Here is a 19,454-nt window from a genome sequence, read left to right as displayed (position 1 = left end):
GTCACACTTAAGGAACTTTGCTAACAGATGTGAACACCAGACTACATTGCATCTGCTTTAACCCCTATAGGATCAAGTTGCTCTGTACCGTAACTGTGCCACTACATGTACAGGTAGCTCAACATTGAACATTTGTTCTTTGTTCTTATTGTGAAATCGAGTGTGACGGACATCTCCGTTAGGTTCACACTGTTTGGTGACTCTTAGCAACGCTTCAGTACTTATACCCGTCTTTGGGCAAAACATGGAGCGCTACATCAGTGAAGCCAAGCCAAAGGGCAGCATCGGTGACAGGACAGCCTGTGCCGCCGGGTGGTGAGCAGTGGGTGCTCAGGCTGAAAAACACGGCGACATAATGTAAGGGCGCTTACCACCTTCAGATATTAAGACGCTGATGTGAAAGGTCTGAAATCACCTTCTATCATTTCTCCTTTCTTATCCTTTCAGTTTGCTGCTGCTAGATCCGCCTCCCCTCCTCTGAACCTAGCATTTATTGGTTGTGAAACACATAGAGGGTGGAAGTAATGGATTACATTTACTCTTGTTACTGTAATGAAGTAACTAAGTATAGGTAGTAAGTTTTAAGTCAGTAATTTTACTTTTACTTAAATATATTTTGACTGAAGTATTTTACCTCACTACATTTTACATTGAATCCATTACAGAACATACATTTTGTAAGTTCTCCAAAAGCATTGCGCCAGAAACTGGCTAATCATAAATTCCATCTGCAACAAACCTGCACAAGCATAAAGAGGAAATATTAACTAGCCATGACATTAAAAACTCAAATGTCTCCATGATAGCAGCTTAGTTAACGTAAGCCAAAAAGCAGTTTAACCAGCGACAGAATTATTAGTTTGCGTTAGCCTGGTTGCTGTCTAGCTAGTTTGCGAGCCTTGTTAGCTAGTTGGATGGCTAAGTGCAAAATAAACATCAATGTAGTAAATCATGAGGATAGGTATTTTCAAAGTACATTTGAAATGAGCTACTAAGTCTTTATAGTCAAATTTTTAAACCAGTAATTTTACTTGAGAAACATATTTTGGTCGCCCATTCTTCCCCTGAACAGAACAGGTCAGTGTCAAGGAAAATCTTCACCTATACCAAAGAAGAAGCTAATGGTGCTTCCTTTTCTCGACAATAACATGGAAGTGTGCACTTCAACCAGACTGGTTAAACTTACTTCTGGTAATTTCTCAGTCAATATTGTAATGTATTTACCCTGCTTAGATTGCATAGAGCTGCTTGATAGCATACTGTTAGAAAAATACTCAGGTGAGCTAGCTGTCATGGATGGATGCTTGATTCGTGATCTGTCCTCTCTCACCCTGTTGCTCCCCTCTTGCTTTCTCTCATGTGTGCATGTGTGTATGTGTGTGTGTCTCTCCAAGACACACACACATACATTTGTATTACTGTACTTGTGAGGACCTTCGTTCCCTAACCTCAACCTCCCTACCCTTAACCCTACCCTTAACCCTAACCCCTCACCAGGACACGTCTAACCCTTAACTTTACCTAAACCTAATCCAAATTTTAACCTTAACCCAACATCAAAGTCCTGATCCTAAACTAACTTTAACCCTTGATCCAAAAATCTAATCTTAACGCCAAATCCTAACACTACACTAACCCCTTGAAGGAGTGAGGATTGGCAAAATGTCCTCACTTTGGTGGATTCTCCTCATTCTACCCTTGTAAGGACATTTGGTACAACACGCACACAGACATGCATATTCTGCCTTCCACTTCAGGTTTTCAGTCTACAGCCTAACCATATGTTTGGAGGTGTTGGGTCAATGAAGTAATAGTTTTGTGGCTGAAACAAGGGAATGGTCACCATGCGATAATCGGACAATCTTGCGAACATCCTGTAGCTTCATTGAGTCTCACTGTTGCAATCGATTTGCCGTTTCCCCTTTCTTAGATAGCTGCACGCTCACATTTCAAAAGAAAAGAAGAGAGGCAGGAGTGGGGGAAAAAAATGCACAGCCTATCTTTATAGAAGAACAATCTTTCCATTTGTCTTTGACAGGCTTAACGTCCTAATTACATTTCAGTCGGGCTGCCGAGACACACAGCGAGCGAAGGTCACGATTTGCTTATCACAGTCACTGTTACTGTCATTTGCATCTGTGCCGCCAGCCTAAAAATAATTTGAACACAGCATGCTTTCAAGCTCACCAGCGCTGTCTGTTTGACTTGTCCGGCTGAAAACAAGGAGGAGGAGGTAGGGAAGGAGTTCGAAAAAGGAGGGAGGGAGGACAAGAAAAGGAAGGGATACACAGAGAAAGAGACATAATAGGGAGTAAGAGAGCAGGGGGGGGGGGAAGGGAGGGATAAATACAGCGCGAGTATGTGTTGTTGTTTCTAGCAAGAGCGAGGTAGGAGGAGAGGAAAAGGGAGGAGGAGGAGGAGGAGGGGGGAGGAAAGGGTGCTTCCTCTCTCTCTCTCTCTCTCCGGGCTCGAGACGCTGATGTATCCCAGCAGCCCCCGTGGCAACAGGAGACCTGGGTATAAAGAGCGCCGTCGCGGGGGAACCCTCCTTGAGTGTCTCTCAGCCGCAGCATGACCAGGACCGGGAGCCCGAGAGCGCGGACTTAACAAGACAATGCCCAGCCTAACCGTCGAGCCGGCCAACACACAGCGCTTCATCATGGACAGAGATGACAGGAAGAGAAACAAGAACATGTGAGTGCAACTTCTACTTTTGTCGGAGCGCCAGGGGTTTCGGGATGAATGCGTCGGAGTGGCGATACTTGGATGGAATTTGGTTGATTTTAGTTTGTTTGGTCAGATAATTCATCCAGTTAAGGAACGAGGGCAATGTAAAAACACCAAGTGCACGCGTCCAAAGATCATTGCCGCAGATGCTCGACACTCTAGAAACATAGGACCTATCTATGGAGGCTTCAGGGTAATATCTTCTGAAAATAGTGCAAAGGCAATAATGTTATCTAACTTTACTATGCCGCATGCTCTCTTTTCTAATTACGAAATGCCTGACATGCTTTGCCATCTTCCCCTCGAAACTAAATATACAGCAGTAAATCCGGGATGGCTATATTAATATAATTCTTATCTCTACACAGTGGAAAGAACTTTATGTGCCGACTCCAGTGCATGTTCTCACACTCGTCGAGCTCGGAGAGGTAAGGAGACTTATTGAGTGTTTTGCATACATTTCAGTTTTAAAATAGCCAGCCGGCTCCTATCATTTCCATCTATGGCATTTTGAAAGGATTCAAATGAACTAGGGACACCGTGTTTGCTTTGGCACGGCCGGCGCACAAGCCGACATGTCCAACGGTTTGACGTTTTTTTTTTGTAAGAATTTGATAAGTGGCATCCGTAATGCTTTCTTGATTAGACTGCTTCTGGTGTCCTTGCTTTGCATGGACTTTGCATAGTGGCTTTCTTTCACCCAAATTTGATTCCGGCTGAGTAATCCATCTTGCATTCTCTCCCAGCAGGCTAAGTTTAGAAGATACCCAACAATGGTCACAGTCACTGGAAAAGCTTCTCGAGTCTAAATGTAGGTTGCCTTTCCCCCCAGAGGATGAGAATTCTTTGAGAAAAGTAAATGATGTTTGTGAGAATAACCGATTGAAGAGAATAACTGGTTTTCTGTGCTTTCCTCAGATGGCCTGGCCACTTTTCGCACCTTTCTGAAATCTGAATTCAGCGATGAGAATATAGAGTTCTGGCTCACGTGTGAGGACTACAAGAAAATCAAGTCTTCGTTCAGAATGTCCTCGCGGGCCAAGAAGATCTATGAACAGTTCATCAAGGCGGAATCTCCCAAAGAGGTAACTTTGATAAAACTCATGTCTGTCTTATAATAAAGTCAGACAAATACACAGAGGCTCATATTCCCTCCCACCCTTTCTCACTCTGTCAGTTCTCTCTCTCTCTCTCACACACACATACTTATTCCCCACGGACTGTTATCTCAGACAGAATAATAAAGATGCCATATCAAGCGCTGAGAGAGTTTGCAAAATGTAGAGGAGTCTGCATAATGTAGAATCTCTAACTCTTGGCTCCGACCTCCCCTCATTCCTCTCTCTCTCTCTCTCTCTCTCCCCCCGACTCGCTCCAGATCAACATCGACTATCACACCCGCGAGCAGATCAAGAGGAGCGTCAAGACTCCCACCGTGCACTGCTTCGACGACGCCCAGAAGATCGTTTACGGGCTGATGGAGAGAGACTCGTACCCGCGGTTCCTCCGCTCGGACATTTACAGAACCCTCCTGGAAAACCTCGCCGCCGACGCCACGAAGGGATGAGAGCGCCGCCGAGGGGAGAGGGACAGAGCATAAAAAAAAAAACCTCTTAACTGGAATGCTTGGGCTCCTTCAGGAGGGAGCAGCGACCGCAGGAAAGGGAGGAAGGAGGGTCGGCCCAGCTCGGAGGCCGCAAAACCTCGCCGCTAGATCCGGAAGCGAACTGTGGAGGATCCCCACACTGAGCACCTTGTACCTGAGGACTATCTAAACAAGAGGAGAAGAAGGAGGCAAAAAAAAAAGAACCCCGCCAATAATGATAACAGCTCTTTATGTGTGTTTGCACTGGATGATAAGTTTGTGTACGTAGATGAATTGAACGTGTTTGACAATGAATGAATCACTGGGCGGCTGACGCCCGCTCTGACCGCAGCGCCGCGTCAGCAAACCGTGCAGCGGGCCCTCCCTCGCCCGCCGTTGCGGAGGTGTTTCCTGTGCAGATAAAGATAGAGGATGTAAGATGCAATGTGTGTGTGTGTGTGCGTGTGCCCGTGTGTGTGTGTGTGTGTGAGAGAGAGTATATTTACAAGCTGTATCCTTTAACTGTCGCTGCCACAGCACGGGCCGTTGCTGAAAGAATTTATCTTCGGCGACGTATCTGACGTCTGCGCTAAGGAAGACAACAAATCCACGGTGGACGGAGGACTCAATAGTGATATGTCGTCCTTAGTAAAGCGTTCCAGAAGGCCACTCGGCTCATCAAGCGGCATTCTGGGACACTTTTAGAGGAGATTCTCACTAGGGTTCAACCAATATGGGCCGAACCCATACAGCTGCCAATAGCAGATATTTTGTGCCGATATTCAAGATCTTGAATTTTGAGTATTTTCATGCCAAAAAAGGGTTTCCTTCTCCATTGAAACCCTAATGTGTATTATGATCATAATAAAACATATTCACACATTAGTGTGGAATCTGATCAATATGTCAAATTAGAAGGGATTTAAGTTAAGGGCATACATACACAACCAGTGTAGTATTGATCAGTTACACAATAAATGTGTCATCAAACAAACTGCATCATATCCATCATGTCAGAGGTGGACCGATATCGGACTTTTTTTTAACAAAAGGCTTATATCAGCCCAAAATATCATAATTCTTACTACAGTGAAATGTCAACAAGACATGAAGAGTTGATTTTCAGTGCTAAATTATTTGAGTGGAATTATTATAGAAATAGGATGTTTCACATTGCATGGTAACATTTTACTCTCCTTGTATATCCTGAGAATATGCCTTTTTATTGCCTCCCGAAGCATGTTGTTTGAATGTATTACTAGGGAGTTGATACTTAAGTTAACTTGACTTAAGTTAAACAATGTATTATTATTTATTGTGAGTTTTTTTTTTTAGTACAAAGTTTGTTATAGACTATTGAAGTGCTTGTGAAAAAATGGTAGTGATTTGGATGCCATTAAATTATTCAAATAGCTTCTTGGAACAAAGTGAACTTCTTTAGTAACCCCGTCCAGACTAGAGGCCTCCTCCAGTTTGGCCTCACTCACTCACATTATGGCTTTTTAACTCGGCGTGCGTTCATAAATGCTGTTTAAAGAAGACAGCAGTGTGCCTCCACGGGCCCAGAGCTCACAACATCAGAGGGATTAATGAACATTTCAGATTACATAATTGTTGTCAGTTACGTGTTTAAACTGATACTCCCTCCCACGAGCATGGAAATATAGAGTCCGTGCCAAGTTCTGGCCTCACCGAGACTTATTCTCACTGTTGTGGAGTAGCTGCTACCTTACTGGCAAGACGCCTCGGCCTTGGAGTTCGCTCTGGACGCTCCGAATAGGTGACATGCAGGAATGCGGATTGCGCTCTGAATTCACAGTCCATCCCGTTTGGTGACGGAGTGCGATCTGACACCAATCTCCAAACAAATCTATATATACACTAAGTTTAAAAAGAACCATAAACAGTTGCAGGTGCAGTGAAGCTAATCAGCAGACCGAGGTTATTATTTCCTATTAAAGGCATTTTCTGCCTTACATAACCTTTTTTCCTCCCTTCAAGCTGCACTAGGCAAGACTTTTATGTCAAAATCCACCCGTCACATCATGTATCAGCCCAAATGAAGATGTGGGGCTGCAGCAGAGAAGAGCGTCCCATCCCCACTAATAGAGATTTACCCCGTTTGCCACCAAAAGAAATTCCGGTGTTGGTTATGACCGCTGGTGGGAAATCTCTGGGAAATTCTCTGCCCAAAGGAAGTGATGAATCAAAACTTGAGAAATGTACCATTCGTTTGCGTGATTATGTAACCAAAGGGGTTAGCGCTGTGGGTTCTTTCAAATCAAATCAACTTTGATTGCCATTACATATATGGAGAAAACCATGTAAAAATAGCTTTTTTTTTGTGTATGAGAATGATGTGGGAAAGTTCCCAGTGCTACGTTAGATGACTAGACGTACAAACGTTTCCTAGTAGCAATGTTGCAGTACAGTTTTGGAGAAGAGCAAACTGCACAAACCAACAATACGTTTTATTGTTTATTAATACAATTTCAGTTTTTCACATTTTTCTCAGCCAGGAAGTCTGTGTCAAGGACTCTATTTATAGGGTACTGTCGCTAATTGGAGGCATTCGCTGCGTAATTATTGAGCTTTGCATTTATTGAAGCTGAAGGTTTGTGACATTGGAGGACTGCAGTATACAACTTTAAACAAGTTCACACAGTTCATTATCTGAATAACGCATAAGCACTAGTTTGAAAATCATAGGACCAAGTAGAATCTGGGATCCAAGAAGAATCACCCTAAATCATGGCTTTGAGCTTTACATTGTTGGCTTTGAGTTTTGGCTCTGTTGTCACAGTTTGTGGGAAAGTTTATGTCAAAATGCAAATGTTCTCTGATATCTGAACAAGGACACTGGTTACTTGCAGTTTCCTGTTATCCTTTTATTTTATCAGTGAGAGACATCTGTTGACTTGAAAATGAAATACAGCATTGATATCTGCAGTTTTAGAAACAGGAAGGCCCAGAGTTCCAGTTTCTTATGAAATTAGTCATTGTGAGAAGACATGAGATTTTCACTTTTGTTTTTGCTCCCATTTTTTGTGAAAAAGTTGAAATAAGTTGAAATAAAAGATCTAAGACTTTTTCTATGCACACAAAAGGCTTATTTCTCTCAAATTTTGTTCACAAATTTGTTTGAATCCGTGTTAGTGAGCACTTCTCCTTTGCCAAGATAATCCATCCACCTGACAGGTGTGGCATATCAAGATGCTGATTAAACAGCATGATTATTGCACTTGGGCTGCTCACAATAAAAGGCCACTCTAAAATGTGCAGTTTTATCACACAACACAATGCCACAGATGTCGCAAGTTTTGAGGGAGCGTGCAATTGGCATGCTGACTGCAGGAATGTCCACCAGAGCTGCTGCCTGTGAATTGAATGTTCATTTCACTACCATAAGCCGTCTCCAATGTCGTTTCCAAGAATTTGGCAGTACATCCGACCGGCTTCACAACAGCAGACCACGCCGGCCCAGGACCTCCACATCCGGCTTCTTCACCTGCAAGATCGTCTGAGACCAGCCACCCGGACAGCTGATGCAACAGTTGGTTTGCAGAACCAAAGAATTTCTGCATAAACTGTCAGAAAGCGTCTCAGGGAAGCTCATCTGCGTGCTCGTCGTCCTCACCGGGGTCTTGACCTGACTGCAGTTCGTCGTCATAACCGACTTGAGTGGGCAAATGCTCACCTTCGATGGCGTCTGGCACTTTGGAGAAGTGTTCTTTTCACAGATGAATCCCGGTTTTCACCGCACCGGGCAGATGGCAGACAGCGTGTATGGCGTTGTGTGGGTGAGCGGTTTGCTGATGTCAGCGTTGTGAACAGAGTGCCCCATGGTGGCGGTGGGGTTATGGTATGGGCAGGCATAAGCTACGGACAACGAACACAGGTGCATTTTATTGATGGCAATTTGAATGCACAGAGATACCGTGACGAGATCCTGAGGCCCATTGTCGTTCCATTCATCCACCGCCATCACCTCATGTTGCAGGATGATAATGCACGGCCCCATGTTGCAAGGATCTGTACACAATTCCTGGAAGCTGAAAACATCCCAGTTCTTGCATGGCCTGCATACTCACCAGACATGTCACCCATTGAGCATGTTTGGGACGCTCTGGATCGGCGTGTACGACAGCGTGTTCCAATTCCTGCCAATATCCAGCAACTTGGCACAGCCATTGAAGAGGAGTGGACCAACACTCCACAGGCCACAATCAACAACCTGATCGACTCTATGCGAAGGAGATGTGTCGCACTGCATGAGGCAAATGGTGGTCACACCAGATACTGACTGGTTTTCAAAAAATGCATATCTGTAGCTCTAGTCATGTGAGATCCATAGTTCAGTGCCTAATAAATGTCTTTTTTCAAGCTAAAACTGCACATTTTAGAGTGGCCTTTTATTGTGACCAGCCCAAGGCACACCTGTGCAATAATCATGCTGTTTAATCAGCATCTTGATATGCCACACCTGTCAGGTGGATGGATTATCTTGGCAAAGGAGAAGTGCTCACTAACACAGATTTAAACAAATTTGTGAACAAAATTTGAGAGAAATAAGCCTTTTGAGTGCAACGAAAAAGTGTTAGATCTTTTATTTCAACTCATGAAAAATGGGAGCAAAACCAAAAGTGTTGCGTTTATATTTTTGTTCAGTGTACAATAATTCGTATTTTCTCCTTACATATTTTGTTTGTTTTGCTGATATCCATTCAAATTTAATGAGTGTCACACATTTAACTGACAATTAGTTGAGGTTAGTTTAGGTCACACAGGGATTCACATATAAGTTATTGGTATGACCAACATAATTTGCACCAAAACTGTAATTTGTGATTATCCAAGATTCACAGTATTTGCATACAAATCCGCTTAATTTTGTACTATAGCAAACATAACGGAGAAAAAAATGAAAATGTACTCAACAGGCCTCTCAACACGGCCATTCCCACCCAACACTCAGGGTGGGAAACTCTGGAAGAGCAAGTATTATTTCACAGATTCACACTGAAAAACATATCAGAAACAAATGTATCTCAAGAATCAGAGGGATATCTGTTCACATTTTAATGTATTTGGCCCATTATCAGAGTCTAGTCTAGGAAGCTAGCTAGTAGCTAACTAACTAGTAAGCTAACTAGCTAACTTCCTGCTAAATTCAGGCAGTTGTTGTCAATGTTGCCAGTTAATCTGGTAACTGTTCCTCTATCTGAAGTCCTCACTTATATGTTGAAGTAACGCTAGATTTATGCCGATCTTCCAGGTAGAATTTCCCAACCCGAGATGGCCGCTGTGTGAATAAGGTCATCAGTCTGTATTGGGGTCAGCTGTGTCCATTCAACTCAATCCAGGAAAAAACAGTACGCAAAATAGAACATGCAAAGGAATTACTTAACAAAACCACACGCAAATACCTATCACAGCAACCCAAAATACAATATAGGGCAACATAGGACTATTTTCACTGAATACATTGCCCCACAGTACAGTGCTTCCAGACTAGATGTGAATATTCTGCTTAAACAAGGGCACATACAGACACTATTTTGTTCTTCTTACTGCTGAGAATCAACTCATCCATACACCACATTTTTGGGACCACTGGCCAACTTGCCCATAATAGGCCCTTGACACTTCCATTTTTGGAAAGCAGAAGTAAACAATAGCAGGCGGTAAGCATGCAACTAGCTAGTACTGACACAATGGCGTGTTAGTGTACCTTTTTCAATAGCACTGTCACTTCAACAGTGAGACTGCATAATCATTTAAGGGGACAAAATGAAACAAATTATCTGTGTAAGGTTTTGGTAGTGGAGTGGCTACTGAGATGTACGAGGAGGAAGAAGCACAGCATCCACTCAGAGGTCAAGTTCATCAAATCTCTGTTTACTGCACTTTACATGGCCATATTTCCAAAACAAAACAGCAATACAGAGAGACAAGGGTTCCCCTCTACCCACAACCAGCCAACCCGACAACTGAATACCCCCCAGTATATAAATGCACTGAGACTAACCACTGCAAATACAACAGGGGTGATGTTCATAAGAAAAGCTGCAAAAATATATACATATGTTAAGTACTTAACATTTTATCTTTACGCAATCTTTTCCAAAACACCATATAAATATTTACATTTTACCCAAACTATACATTTAACCCCTAAACAATCAAACACACAACTTAACTCCCTTACAACCCCCCCCCCCCCCTCTCTCCTCAGTCCACTTGGTCTCCCCCCCAATAAGGCTGATTGAAATCACCAGGGCCTTGTCAGCAACACTCTTCATGGGCGCGCCTCCATGACAATGCTGAAGCAGGAAGTAAACCTCAGAGAGAGAGTGTGGATGATCAGAAACAAACCCGAAACACACAAACAGAAACATCTCTTGAAAATAATCCAGCTAATGCATTAATCAACTCAATAGGATCCATCTTTAGCAAATCAACACATCACCAAAAACCTTCACCTTAATAACTGAATTGAAGAGATATCCTTCAAAAAAAGAATGTATAGCCTTTCTCAAGCTTTGATTTCTTTGTCGGGGAAACCACATCTGTGACTCTGGTACCATCACTGAAGCTGCTGTGGAGGGAGGCAGTGAACTCCATCACAAACATTTGGATCAGCTGGCGATGGCAGCAGGCCCCTGCTAAGGCAAAGCAGAAGTAGCTCCACCAAAGTTTTGGGGAAAAAAGGCATATTAAGTGATAGAGAACATAGACACCGGAATCATCCATGTGTTCCCAGTAGATTTAATGGCGTCTCAGCATTGCCATCACCAGATGGCGCTGTGGTGCATTAGAATATAGAGCTAGATCATAAAGCATGCTTTAGGTCTATATATTTGATTATGATGACTATTGTAAAATCAACCAATAATGTACATTTTGTGTCATTCATTAAAGAGTAACTAAACCCCACCCAAATCTTTAGTGAAACCTGACACCTAATGGTGAAAAGTAGGGCACTGCACTGGCCATCTGCTATTGGCTGGTGTTTGTGCCAGGTGATGTCACCTTCCATAGAGTACAACAGGTGGTGACATTACATGGCACAAAGACCAGCCAATAACAGATGAGCAGTGTAGTACCCTAATTTTCACCATTAGGCGTCAGGCTTCACCAAAGATTTGGGTTTGGAATTTAGTTACTCTTTAACACAAGGATGATGTGTCTATATTTTTCTCTGAAACATAGTTATTGTATAAGTACATTGGTAAAACCCTGGTATTATCTACCTGGTGGGAGGAGTTGGGTATTAGCCTGCTCCTCCAAACAGTGAATGAATGTGAGGCTGCAACTCAATATATAAAGCATGCAAACATGGTGATGTGGTTGAATTTTTTGTTCAACCCTGGTGAGTGTATATACGTGATAAAACTGGATTGACCTGTACTGTATTTTATCAGAACCTGTGTCATGAGTACCAAAAACCTGCAAAAGAGGGAAGAATTGTGCTGGAGAAACAAACAGGGAAATCGTCTTTGAGATTCAGGTAAGAAAGCATTATTCTTTAATTTATGTGGAACTGCCCTTTAATTTGACCCTAGGAGAGCACAAGGGATAGTTGCACTGTATCCTGGGTATTAGTTAAGTGTCTGCCTCTTTCCTCAGTTCAGAGATTAGTGCATCAGTCAACAGGAAGAAGAAGTTTTAAAGCCTTGTTTTCATTCAAACAGATTGCATCAAACTGTCACTTTTTTTTATTCCAAGCTGTTTCTGTTTCTGAATATAATACATCAAGGGCTTCATTCCAAAATTAACAGAATTGACCTGTTTTTACTGGTCAGTAATACTATTCAACATTGACTTTTCTTTTATGATAGCAAATACATTTTTAGAATTGGAATGAAACTCTTCAAATTTTTTCCTGTATTTCTGAACAACTCCAAGCTGTACGTTGCTGAAACTGGGATAAACCATTACTTTTATTTCGTTACCATTTATTTGTCATGTATAATAGGGAAAGCCTCAAAGATGATATAGTACATACCTTTACTTTCGTTGTTTGATACATTTTCTGTTGATTGAATAATCGATTATTGAATCATTTGCGGCACCCCTACTGTTATTGCATTATTTGACACATTTTGATGCAAGCGTACTAAAAGAAAGGACCAGTGGTTTTAATATTGTCATTTTTCTTAAATGTGCGTGTTAAAAACCCTCTAAAAGCTGTTTCTTCAGGCGCTTAGAATTTTACACTGAGTTGCTGCCAATGGGTCAAAACCAAACACACCTAACTTGCCACAGCATCTTCCAGATCACCATCCGGCCTTGCATGATTGAGTCCAGTTAATAAAAGAAAATTGAAACTGTGTTTAGCTCGGTGGCAAGTTGCTTCATGAAACAGAGCCGGTAGGGGATTGCCTCTTACAATCAACAAAGCAGCGGTGAGTTAAGAGTTAGGCTTTCAGTGTAACGTAAACCAACGTCAGCACAGCACGAGTGGGAGTATTGCAGCTTCCACCAATTACTTTGCCTCTTAAAAAGCTGGGCTGTATTCCGGTCCAAGCAAAATTGAAGTATTCCAGCATTTTACAAACAATCTGTGAAAATTCTTGATAAAAAAACCAAGGAGCTACCATCATTGTACCGTCATTCAAAAGCATATTATATTGACCTTTGACAGTTTTCTTTGTTTTGCAGATATGTGCCTGATGTATAAATTAATTCATGATCTTGCGCCACCACCACTTAAACAATTTGTGTCATTCTGCAGGGACAGTGCCAGGGAGACCAGGGCTTCAGTCAGAGGTGACTGCTCGGCTAAATTTAGGAAAACTGCTTTTGGAAAATCAGCATTTTCAGTCAGAGCAGCAGGTAAATTGAACTCAATTCCCACCCAGATCAGAGAATGCACAAGCTTCAGTATTTTTATAACAACACTTAAAACATGGCTCAAGACAAATCAATCCTTTGTATGGAACCAACTGTTTTCCAACATGGAGACTATAATGTTTCTTTTGTATGACGCTGTTTTATATGTGATGTACTGTTTATAAACTTTGCTAATTGTTTGTATTGTATTGTTTGTATTGCACTGTATTCATTTTAATATCTTCCTGCCCAGGGACTGCAGATGTAAATTAGCTATATAGCTAACTCTGGCCCAACGGTTGTGTTGTGCATGGCCCCTGTTACATAAACTAATAAACTAAACTAAACATTTCTTCTTCTTCTTCTTCTTCTTCTTCTTCTTCTTCTTCTTCTTCTTCTTCTTCTTCTTCTTCTTCTTCATTCCAAGTAGGCCTATTGGGCTAGGTGTTAAAGACTAACCTGTTGCTGTTGCTGCATGCTTTATTGCAAAACCAGAAAACCGTGAAACCATGATTTTTCCTCGCACTAATCCTACCGTGAAAACCTCAAACCGCTGCATTCCTAATATGGACAGTGCACTGGAAGTTTTGCTAGTGGTCTGATACTGGTCTTTGTGATGATTACTGACATCACACATGTTTTTTTCTCCCAATTTGAAGAGAGTACAGTGTTAAGAGTACAGTAGAACTGTATGTTTGGAACTCGAGGCATCCACAGGGAGGACAAAGTCTAACAGCCAGTGCTGGGAACCACCTTATGCGTAAAGGGCCTTTTTGGACGGACCGCCCGCCTCAGTGGAAACTTGGCTGCGCTCTCCGTCCACTTCTAAACAGACAGCTGCTTACACACAGTCTGCACATCATAATAAACACACGAGGCCCGAGCGCCGTGTTTTCACCCGGCGACATAGCGAGGCGGAGTGAAGGGTCCCAGCGGGGGGATCACAACAAACGCGGCGGGGTGACGCGGCCGCTAATAATCCAGAACACAATGTGACAATTCCGTATTCATGTTTTCGTGATGCGTGTGCCGTCCCCCTCACCCCCCCCCCCCCCACCCCCCTGCTAGGATGCACTCTTGGCTGTTGGGCGTTTTCTGGGATACGATGGAAATGTCAGCCTCTGTGAAATGACTGGAATCAAGAAGTGCTTACATGGCAAACGTCTCAACCAAACATTGATGGTAAATGTATTGCTAAGCCGGTTTGAATATTGGAACACATTGACGTGCAGATTGTTTCAACTTACTGTAACTGAACAGAGGGGAAAAGTAGGCCGTGCATTACTTATGATGTCACTGCCATTTTGCACTTATGCTACTTGCTGCTGAGTTCCATGCACATCTTCTTCCTTCATCATCATCACCAACAGTAGTTATTACATGTATTTTTTTTTAATTGACCCCATATCCAAAGCATGCAAATGTTCCTTTTTGTTTGTTTATGTTTCCATTGCATTTGCAGGCAGACAAATTGCGCCTTTACCGGGAATGGGACGCACGTTCACAGCTCCCGCATTTGCATGCAAAACAATGGCCGAATGGAAACCAGGGCAGGGTTGATGTCAAACGAAGATGATGCGGGTTACTTGTCTACTGTGCAGAAAAAAAGAAAAAAAACAGGTCCGACAGGTTTAGCCCCGAAGCGGTCAACGATTACACACCGATGATCTTGTTTCACCTGGGGGGGGGGGGGAAATGGGAAGTGTAGTCGCACTCATGAGGGTGTGTGTAGGCCTGTGCATGGCATCCAGCATGTGCAGACAGACACACAGTAAAGCTGATCATCTGGAATCAATGGGTGCCAGTCAATGATACTCTCTCTCTCTCTCTCTCTCTCTCTCTCTCTCTCTCTCTCTCTCTCTCTCTCTCTCTCTCTCACACTCTCGCACACCCACATTCACATACTTTGGACCCGTTTGATTCTACATATAACGCCTTTTAGAACGTTAATACGAAAGGAATGCAAGATATGTTCAGCAAAAGCCAGCATCTTTTTTCCCTTATCTGCTCAGGTAAGCGGATGTTGCATCATCACCTTTGTACCAACTTGTCAGATCTGAACAGGTCATCGTTACAAAATGAATGCCTCACTGTTGACACGCCCTGTATGATTAATTCATTGCAAATTAACCCTTAAAGCATATAGCGCAGTCATAAGGTAAAAGTATGCACACTTAAAATGACCTACATACTGTTGAATGCCGTGTTTGTATTTGTTTTTTTTAGGTAGAGTGTGTTTTACACCAGTGTTTCTCAACGTGGGGTCCGGGGACCGCCAGGGGTCCTTGAGGGGGTTCCAGGGGGTCCCCCAGCGAATTGATGAATTGTTAAACTTCAGCATTATTTCATTTACAAGAAGTGAACACCATTAGAGAATGTAGAAGAATGACTGTTTTGATCATAGTTTCTCTGTTATCTCTCTACCTACAATACAGATAGTCATGGAATTCTGGACAAAATCATATCTAACAATAAAAATATTCTCAGATTTGGGTCCAAGAGACAAAATCTCATTAAATGGGGGCCTGTGGCTCTAATGTGGACTAAATTAGGGGTCCTTGATATGAAAAAGGTTGAGAATCACCTGAATTCACCCCATAATTCATGCAAAATCCCCTTAAAATTAGTGAAGGGAGTTATTAAGGATGAGGATTATGGAGGAGACCGCATAAAAACACCCCCTTCATTTTAACTTCTTACTTTCTAAAATAATGAAAGATTACAGGAGACAGGAATTTTCTATTAATAACTCATTTGTAAACCACACACAAAAGGCATTCAAAAAATCCCTTAACTACTAATCGAACCATGAATAAGTCCCTTAAAAACCCGTGGTACTAACCCTTACTTTTTTAAAGCTATGTTATTTTAAATGGATAATTAATGTTAAAATTAAGCACATTTAAGGGATAAAATGAAGGGGTTTGGTTTCATAGTGTTTGTTTTCATGGATATGCTTCCTTGTTTTGGACCCTCTCTGTGCCTGCATATTCCTAAAACCTCTCAAACCAGGAGCTAGGAGGGGGGAAAAAAAGTTCCATTGCCCTTGGGCAGGGCTATGTTTTGGAAGGAGGAGACTCAGCCTGCCGTCTACGTCACTGTCTCTTGACCTTACGTTTAAAAATGGAAGCGCACGGGACACTCGGGGAGGGAATGTTTATACAACGACAGCCTATCGCTGCCCTCGGGCCCCGAGAGTCATACCGGTGTTTACACAGCGAGGGCCAATCGCTTTAAAGAGCAAGTCCTCCCAGGGCCCCGCCTCTCGCCTGTCACGCTCCGGAGAGAGACTATATAAAGTTGTCTGACAGGTCAAGAGGGAGAAGGAGACTTGTGCTGACTTGGGGAATAAAACATGATAGAGAACCTTGTGAGCGTGTCAACCAGAAGCATGGCGTTCACCGACTGCATGAAAACCACCGACCTCTCCGCGGAGAAAAAGGGAATCAAGTGAGTTCATGTTTGGATCGGTATTTATTATTAATCAGATGTGGCTGGTTAAGACGTTATCCAGAGTGATGTTCCATTTCAGCCTTAATAAGTGAACTCTCTTGTTGTTTTTTTACAGGAGGAAAAACTGGAGAATGAGAATAAGATTCTTCTTGAAGATAAACTCTTCCCAGTCGAAGTCAAAACTGAGGAAAAACAGAGCGTACAGGTGAGGCAGGAGGCCTTCTTTTCAGAATTATGCCTCACATTATTTCATTCTAAAATGATGTGTGTGTGTGTGTGTGTGTTGAAAAGATAAAAACAGCACCCACTGTTACTAAATGATTAAAAGCACGCATGCTCTTTATATAGAGTATAACTCATAATATAAATGACATAATTAGCTGTCTTTATATCTTCGGCTACAAATTAGTAACATTTGAGAGGATGCCATCATGTCTATTTTTGTTCCTATGGAGCTATGAACATTAATTCTAGTTTCCATTTTGGGGAAAAAAAAAAGAAAAAAAGAAAAACAGTTTATTTTTACCTTGCCTTTCAAATGAATGGTTGCCTGTACTAGCGTTTCTAATGTGATTTTTTTTCCCTCTCCGCCCTCAGGCCAACTGCTGATGACGTGAACCAATGGGCGCAGTCACTTGACAAACTACTCAGCCACAAATGTGAGCATCATTCACCGCACTATAGCCGCCTGATTGCCTAAAATGGTCTCAAAGGTCACGCAGTAACCGCTCTCTGAATGAAGGCGGTTTATGGCCGCCATAAAAAGCGAAGGCTGTAATGGCTTTGCACTTACATTACCTTACACCAAATGGTCCAACAGCGATTGGATGCTGTTGCTGAGCTTGGTTGTCGCTGGCCTTGTCTTTACACCTCTTCTCCCTCTCTCTCTCTTTCTCCCGCAGATGGAAAAGCCGCCTTTTGTATCTTCTTGAAGTCGGAGTTCTGCGAGGAGAACATCGAGTTTTGGACGGCCTGCGAGGATTTCGGGGCCACCGCGTCGCAGGCGGAGCTGGCGGCCAAGGCCAACAGCATCTACGAGGAGTTCATCAAGAGTGAAGCGCCCAAAGAGGTAACGGCGGACACTCGCGCACATGTGACATGCCATGAATGTGAAAGGCCTCTATGTCAGTGGTTCTCAACCTTTTTCATATCAAGGACCCCTAATGTAGGACCCCCATTTGACCCAAATCTGAAAATATTTTTGTTAGATATGATTTTGTCCAGAATTCCATGACTATCTCTCTACCTATTGTAGGTAGAGAGATAACAGAGAAACTATGATCAAAACAGTCATTCTTCTACATTCTCTAATTGTCTTAACTTAAGTTTAACAATTCGTCAATTTGCTGGGGACCCCCTGGAACCCCCTCAAGGACCCCTGGTGGTCCCCGGACCCCACTTTGAGAACCACTGCTCTATGTGAATGCTCACCTTGGGTTATGGCACAAGGGATTGTATCATGATCGTATCCTGTGTATTGAGAAATGCCTTTAGAGAATACATAGGACATACTGGAGATAAAAAGCAAACATATTGTACGTTTTTATGGGTTCCAAAGGCTCATGTTGGGTGTTTCTCTTTGGTCACAGATCAACCTGGATTTCCACACCAAGAACGCTATCGTCAAGAGCCTCGGCGAGCCCAGCGCCACCAGCTTCCTCACAGCGCAGAAGAAAATCTACAGTCTGATGGAGAACAACTCCTACCCCAGGTTTATCCACTCCGACCTCTACCAAGAACTGTGCGCGGCCGCCAAGGGAGAGGGCAAACACATTAAGTCCTAGTCAAACCAGATAGGCACTCTGAAGTCATTTGTTTACCACCGCGACCGTGCGAATAATAGACGGCCGATGATGTTCGTTCCACACGCCGGCTCGGGATAATAGACCTAGATGCAAATCCCGAGCATAAACATAAACAGTTAAGTGGGGGAAATGCAAAACCGAGGCCGTTCCAGACGTTCGGGGTGTCTGTTCCGTCCCGCCGGAGCTGGGACGATTAGGCCGGATGCTATATTGTGCTGAAGAGAGTACACAATGCATTTCGAGCAGATGGGATTAAGGTCACGCTTTCTTCATCGGGTCACTATCTGCACTTTTTTTTTTTTTTTTTCACTGTATTATAATAATTTCACATTCTGAGTAATGATGCAGTCCAAGTAAATGCTGTTGTTGTGGTGGTACTACATTATGCACTATGTACAAAAGTCTGCGGAATGCACTTTAACTGTGAATATATGTGAATACACTTTACACGTAAGACTGTATGTTTTGTGTGTACTTGCACTAGCGCTGCACATATCACATATCTCAGAGTTGACACATAAAGACTGTGCCTGTGTTTTTCATTGGCGTGATGTTCTGCTGGATTTGCAACAGTTTACACAAATAGCAATTGTGCGATTGTGATGTTCCACTGAATATGTATTTTGTCTAAAATTACACTGACAACGTTCTGTATTGTAAATAATGTAATGTTACATGATGTATTGAATGTGACTTTGTTGGGGGCAGCTGGACTGTCGACAAATAAAATTTATACTTCAATGCTAAACTGTCTCATTTATTCCTAAAGACAATGATAACATGTCAAGTTGTTTGTTATATCCAATGATAACGTGTCATTTATTTCTAAAGACAATGCTAAAATATCTAATCCACTACCAAAGTTAATGTTAAAAACTTTATGCTAAAGTCAGTGGTATGTCTAATTTATTGCCAAAGTCAATGCTAAAATATGTAATATTGATACAGTCAATGCTAAAATGTCTCATTTATTCCTAAAGACAAGGCTAAAATGTCCAATTGTTAAATTCAGTGATAAAATGAGTTATGTATTTCTAAAGACAATGGCA

The 19,454-nt window shown here is 42.5% G+C and overlaps 2 protein-coding genes across 2 annotated transcripts; both read left to right on the top strand.

Moving 5' to 3' along the window:
* The first annotated feature begins 2,527 nt into the window (after positions 1-2,527).
* On the top strand, positions 2,528-5,729 carry LOC139661149 (regulator of G-protein signaling 21-like). Its single transcript, XM_071539519.1, has 5 exons — positions 2,528-2,694; positions 3,096-3,155; positions 3,474-3,538; positions 3,646-3,812; positions 4,106-5,729. The coding sequence occupies exons 1-5, from the start codon at positions 2,615-2,617 to the stop codon at positions 4,292-4,294; spliced, it is 561 nt and encodes a 186-aa protein (XP_071395620.1). The 5' UTR covers positions 2,528-2,614; the 3' UTR covers positions 4,295-5,729.
* A 10,714-nt stretch (positions 5,730-16,443) lies between these two features.
* rgs2 (regulator of G protein signaling 2) lies at positions 16,444-19,153 on the top strand. Its single transcript, XM_071539518.1, has 5 exons — positions 16,444-16,597; positions 16,716-16,805; positions 17,198-17,259; positions 17,503-17,669; positions 18,190-19,153. The coding sequence occupies exons 1-5, from the start codon at positions 16,503-16,505 to the stop codon at positions 18,382-18,384; spliced, it is 609 nt and encodes a 202-aa protein (XP_071395619.1). The 5' UTR covers positions 16,444-16,502; the 3' UTR covers positions 18,385-19,153.
* The last annotated feature ends 301 nt before the right edge of the window (positions 19,154-19,454 follow it).

Source organism: Centroberyx affinis, unplaced genomic scaffold (genome assembly GCF_046629955.1).
Source record: "Centroberyx affinis isolate AG114_WGS23_722 - 3 ecotype Tasmania unplaced genomic scaffold, CSIRO-AGI_Caff_v1 ptg003465l_1, whole genome shotgun sequence".
Taxonomy (NCBI): Eukaryota; Metazoa; Chordata; class Actinopteri; order Beryciformes; family Berycidae; genus Centroberyx; species Centroberyx affinis.
This window is presented reverse-complemented; position numbering and strand designations above follow the sequence as displayed.

What these genes read in the sequence shown, in the direction of transcription:
- LOC139661149 (XM_071539519.1), top strand. Translation starts at nt 2,615, where the DNA reads ATGCCCAGCCTAACCGTCGAGCCGGCCAACACACAGCGCTTCATCATG. An exon ending in AGGAAGAGAAACAAGAACAT is followed by an intron (nt 2,695 to 3,095) that starts GTGAGTGCAACT and finishes ATCTCTACACAG; the next exon opens with TGGAAAGAACTTTATGTGCC. An exon ending in AAAGCTTCTCGAGTCTAAAT is followed by an intron (nt 3,539 to 3,645) that starts GTAGGTTGCCTT and finishes TGCTTTCCTCAG; the next exon opens with ATGGCCTGGCCACTTTTCGC.
- rgs2 (XM_071539518.1), top strand. Translation starts at nt 16,503, where the DNA reads ATGATAGAGAACCTTGTGAGCGTGTCAACCAGAAGCATGGCGTTCACC. An exon ending in AGGAAAAACAGAGCGTACAG is followed by an intron (nt 16,806 to 17,197) that starts GTGAGGCAGGAG and finishes CTCCGCCCTCAG; the next exon opens with GCCAACTGCTGATGACGTGA. An exon ending in AGAGTGAAGCGCCCAAAGAG is followed by an intron (nt 17,670 to 18,189) that starts GTAACGGCGGAC and finishes CTTTGGTCACAG; the next exon opens with ATCAACCTGGATTTCCACAC.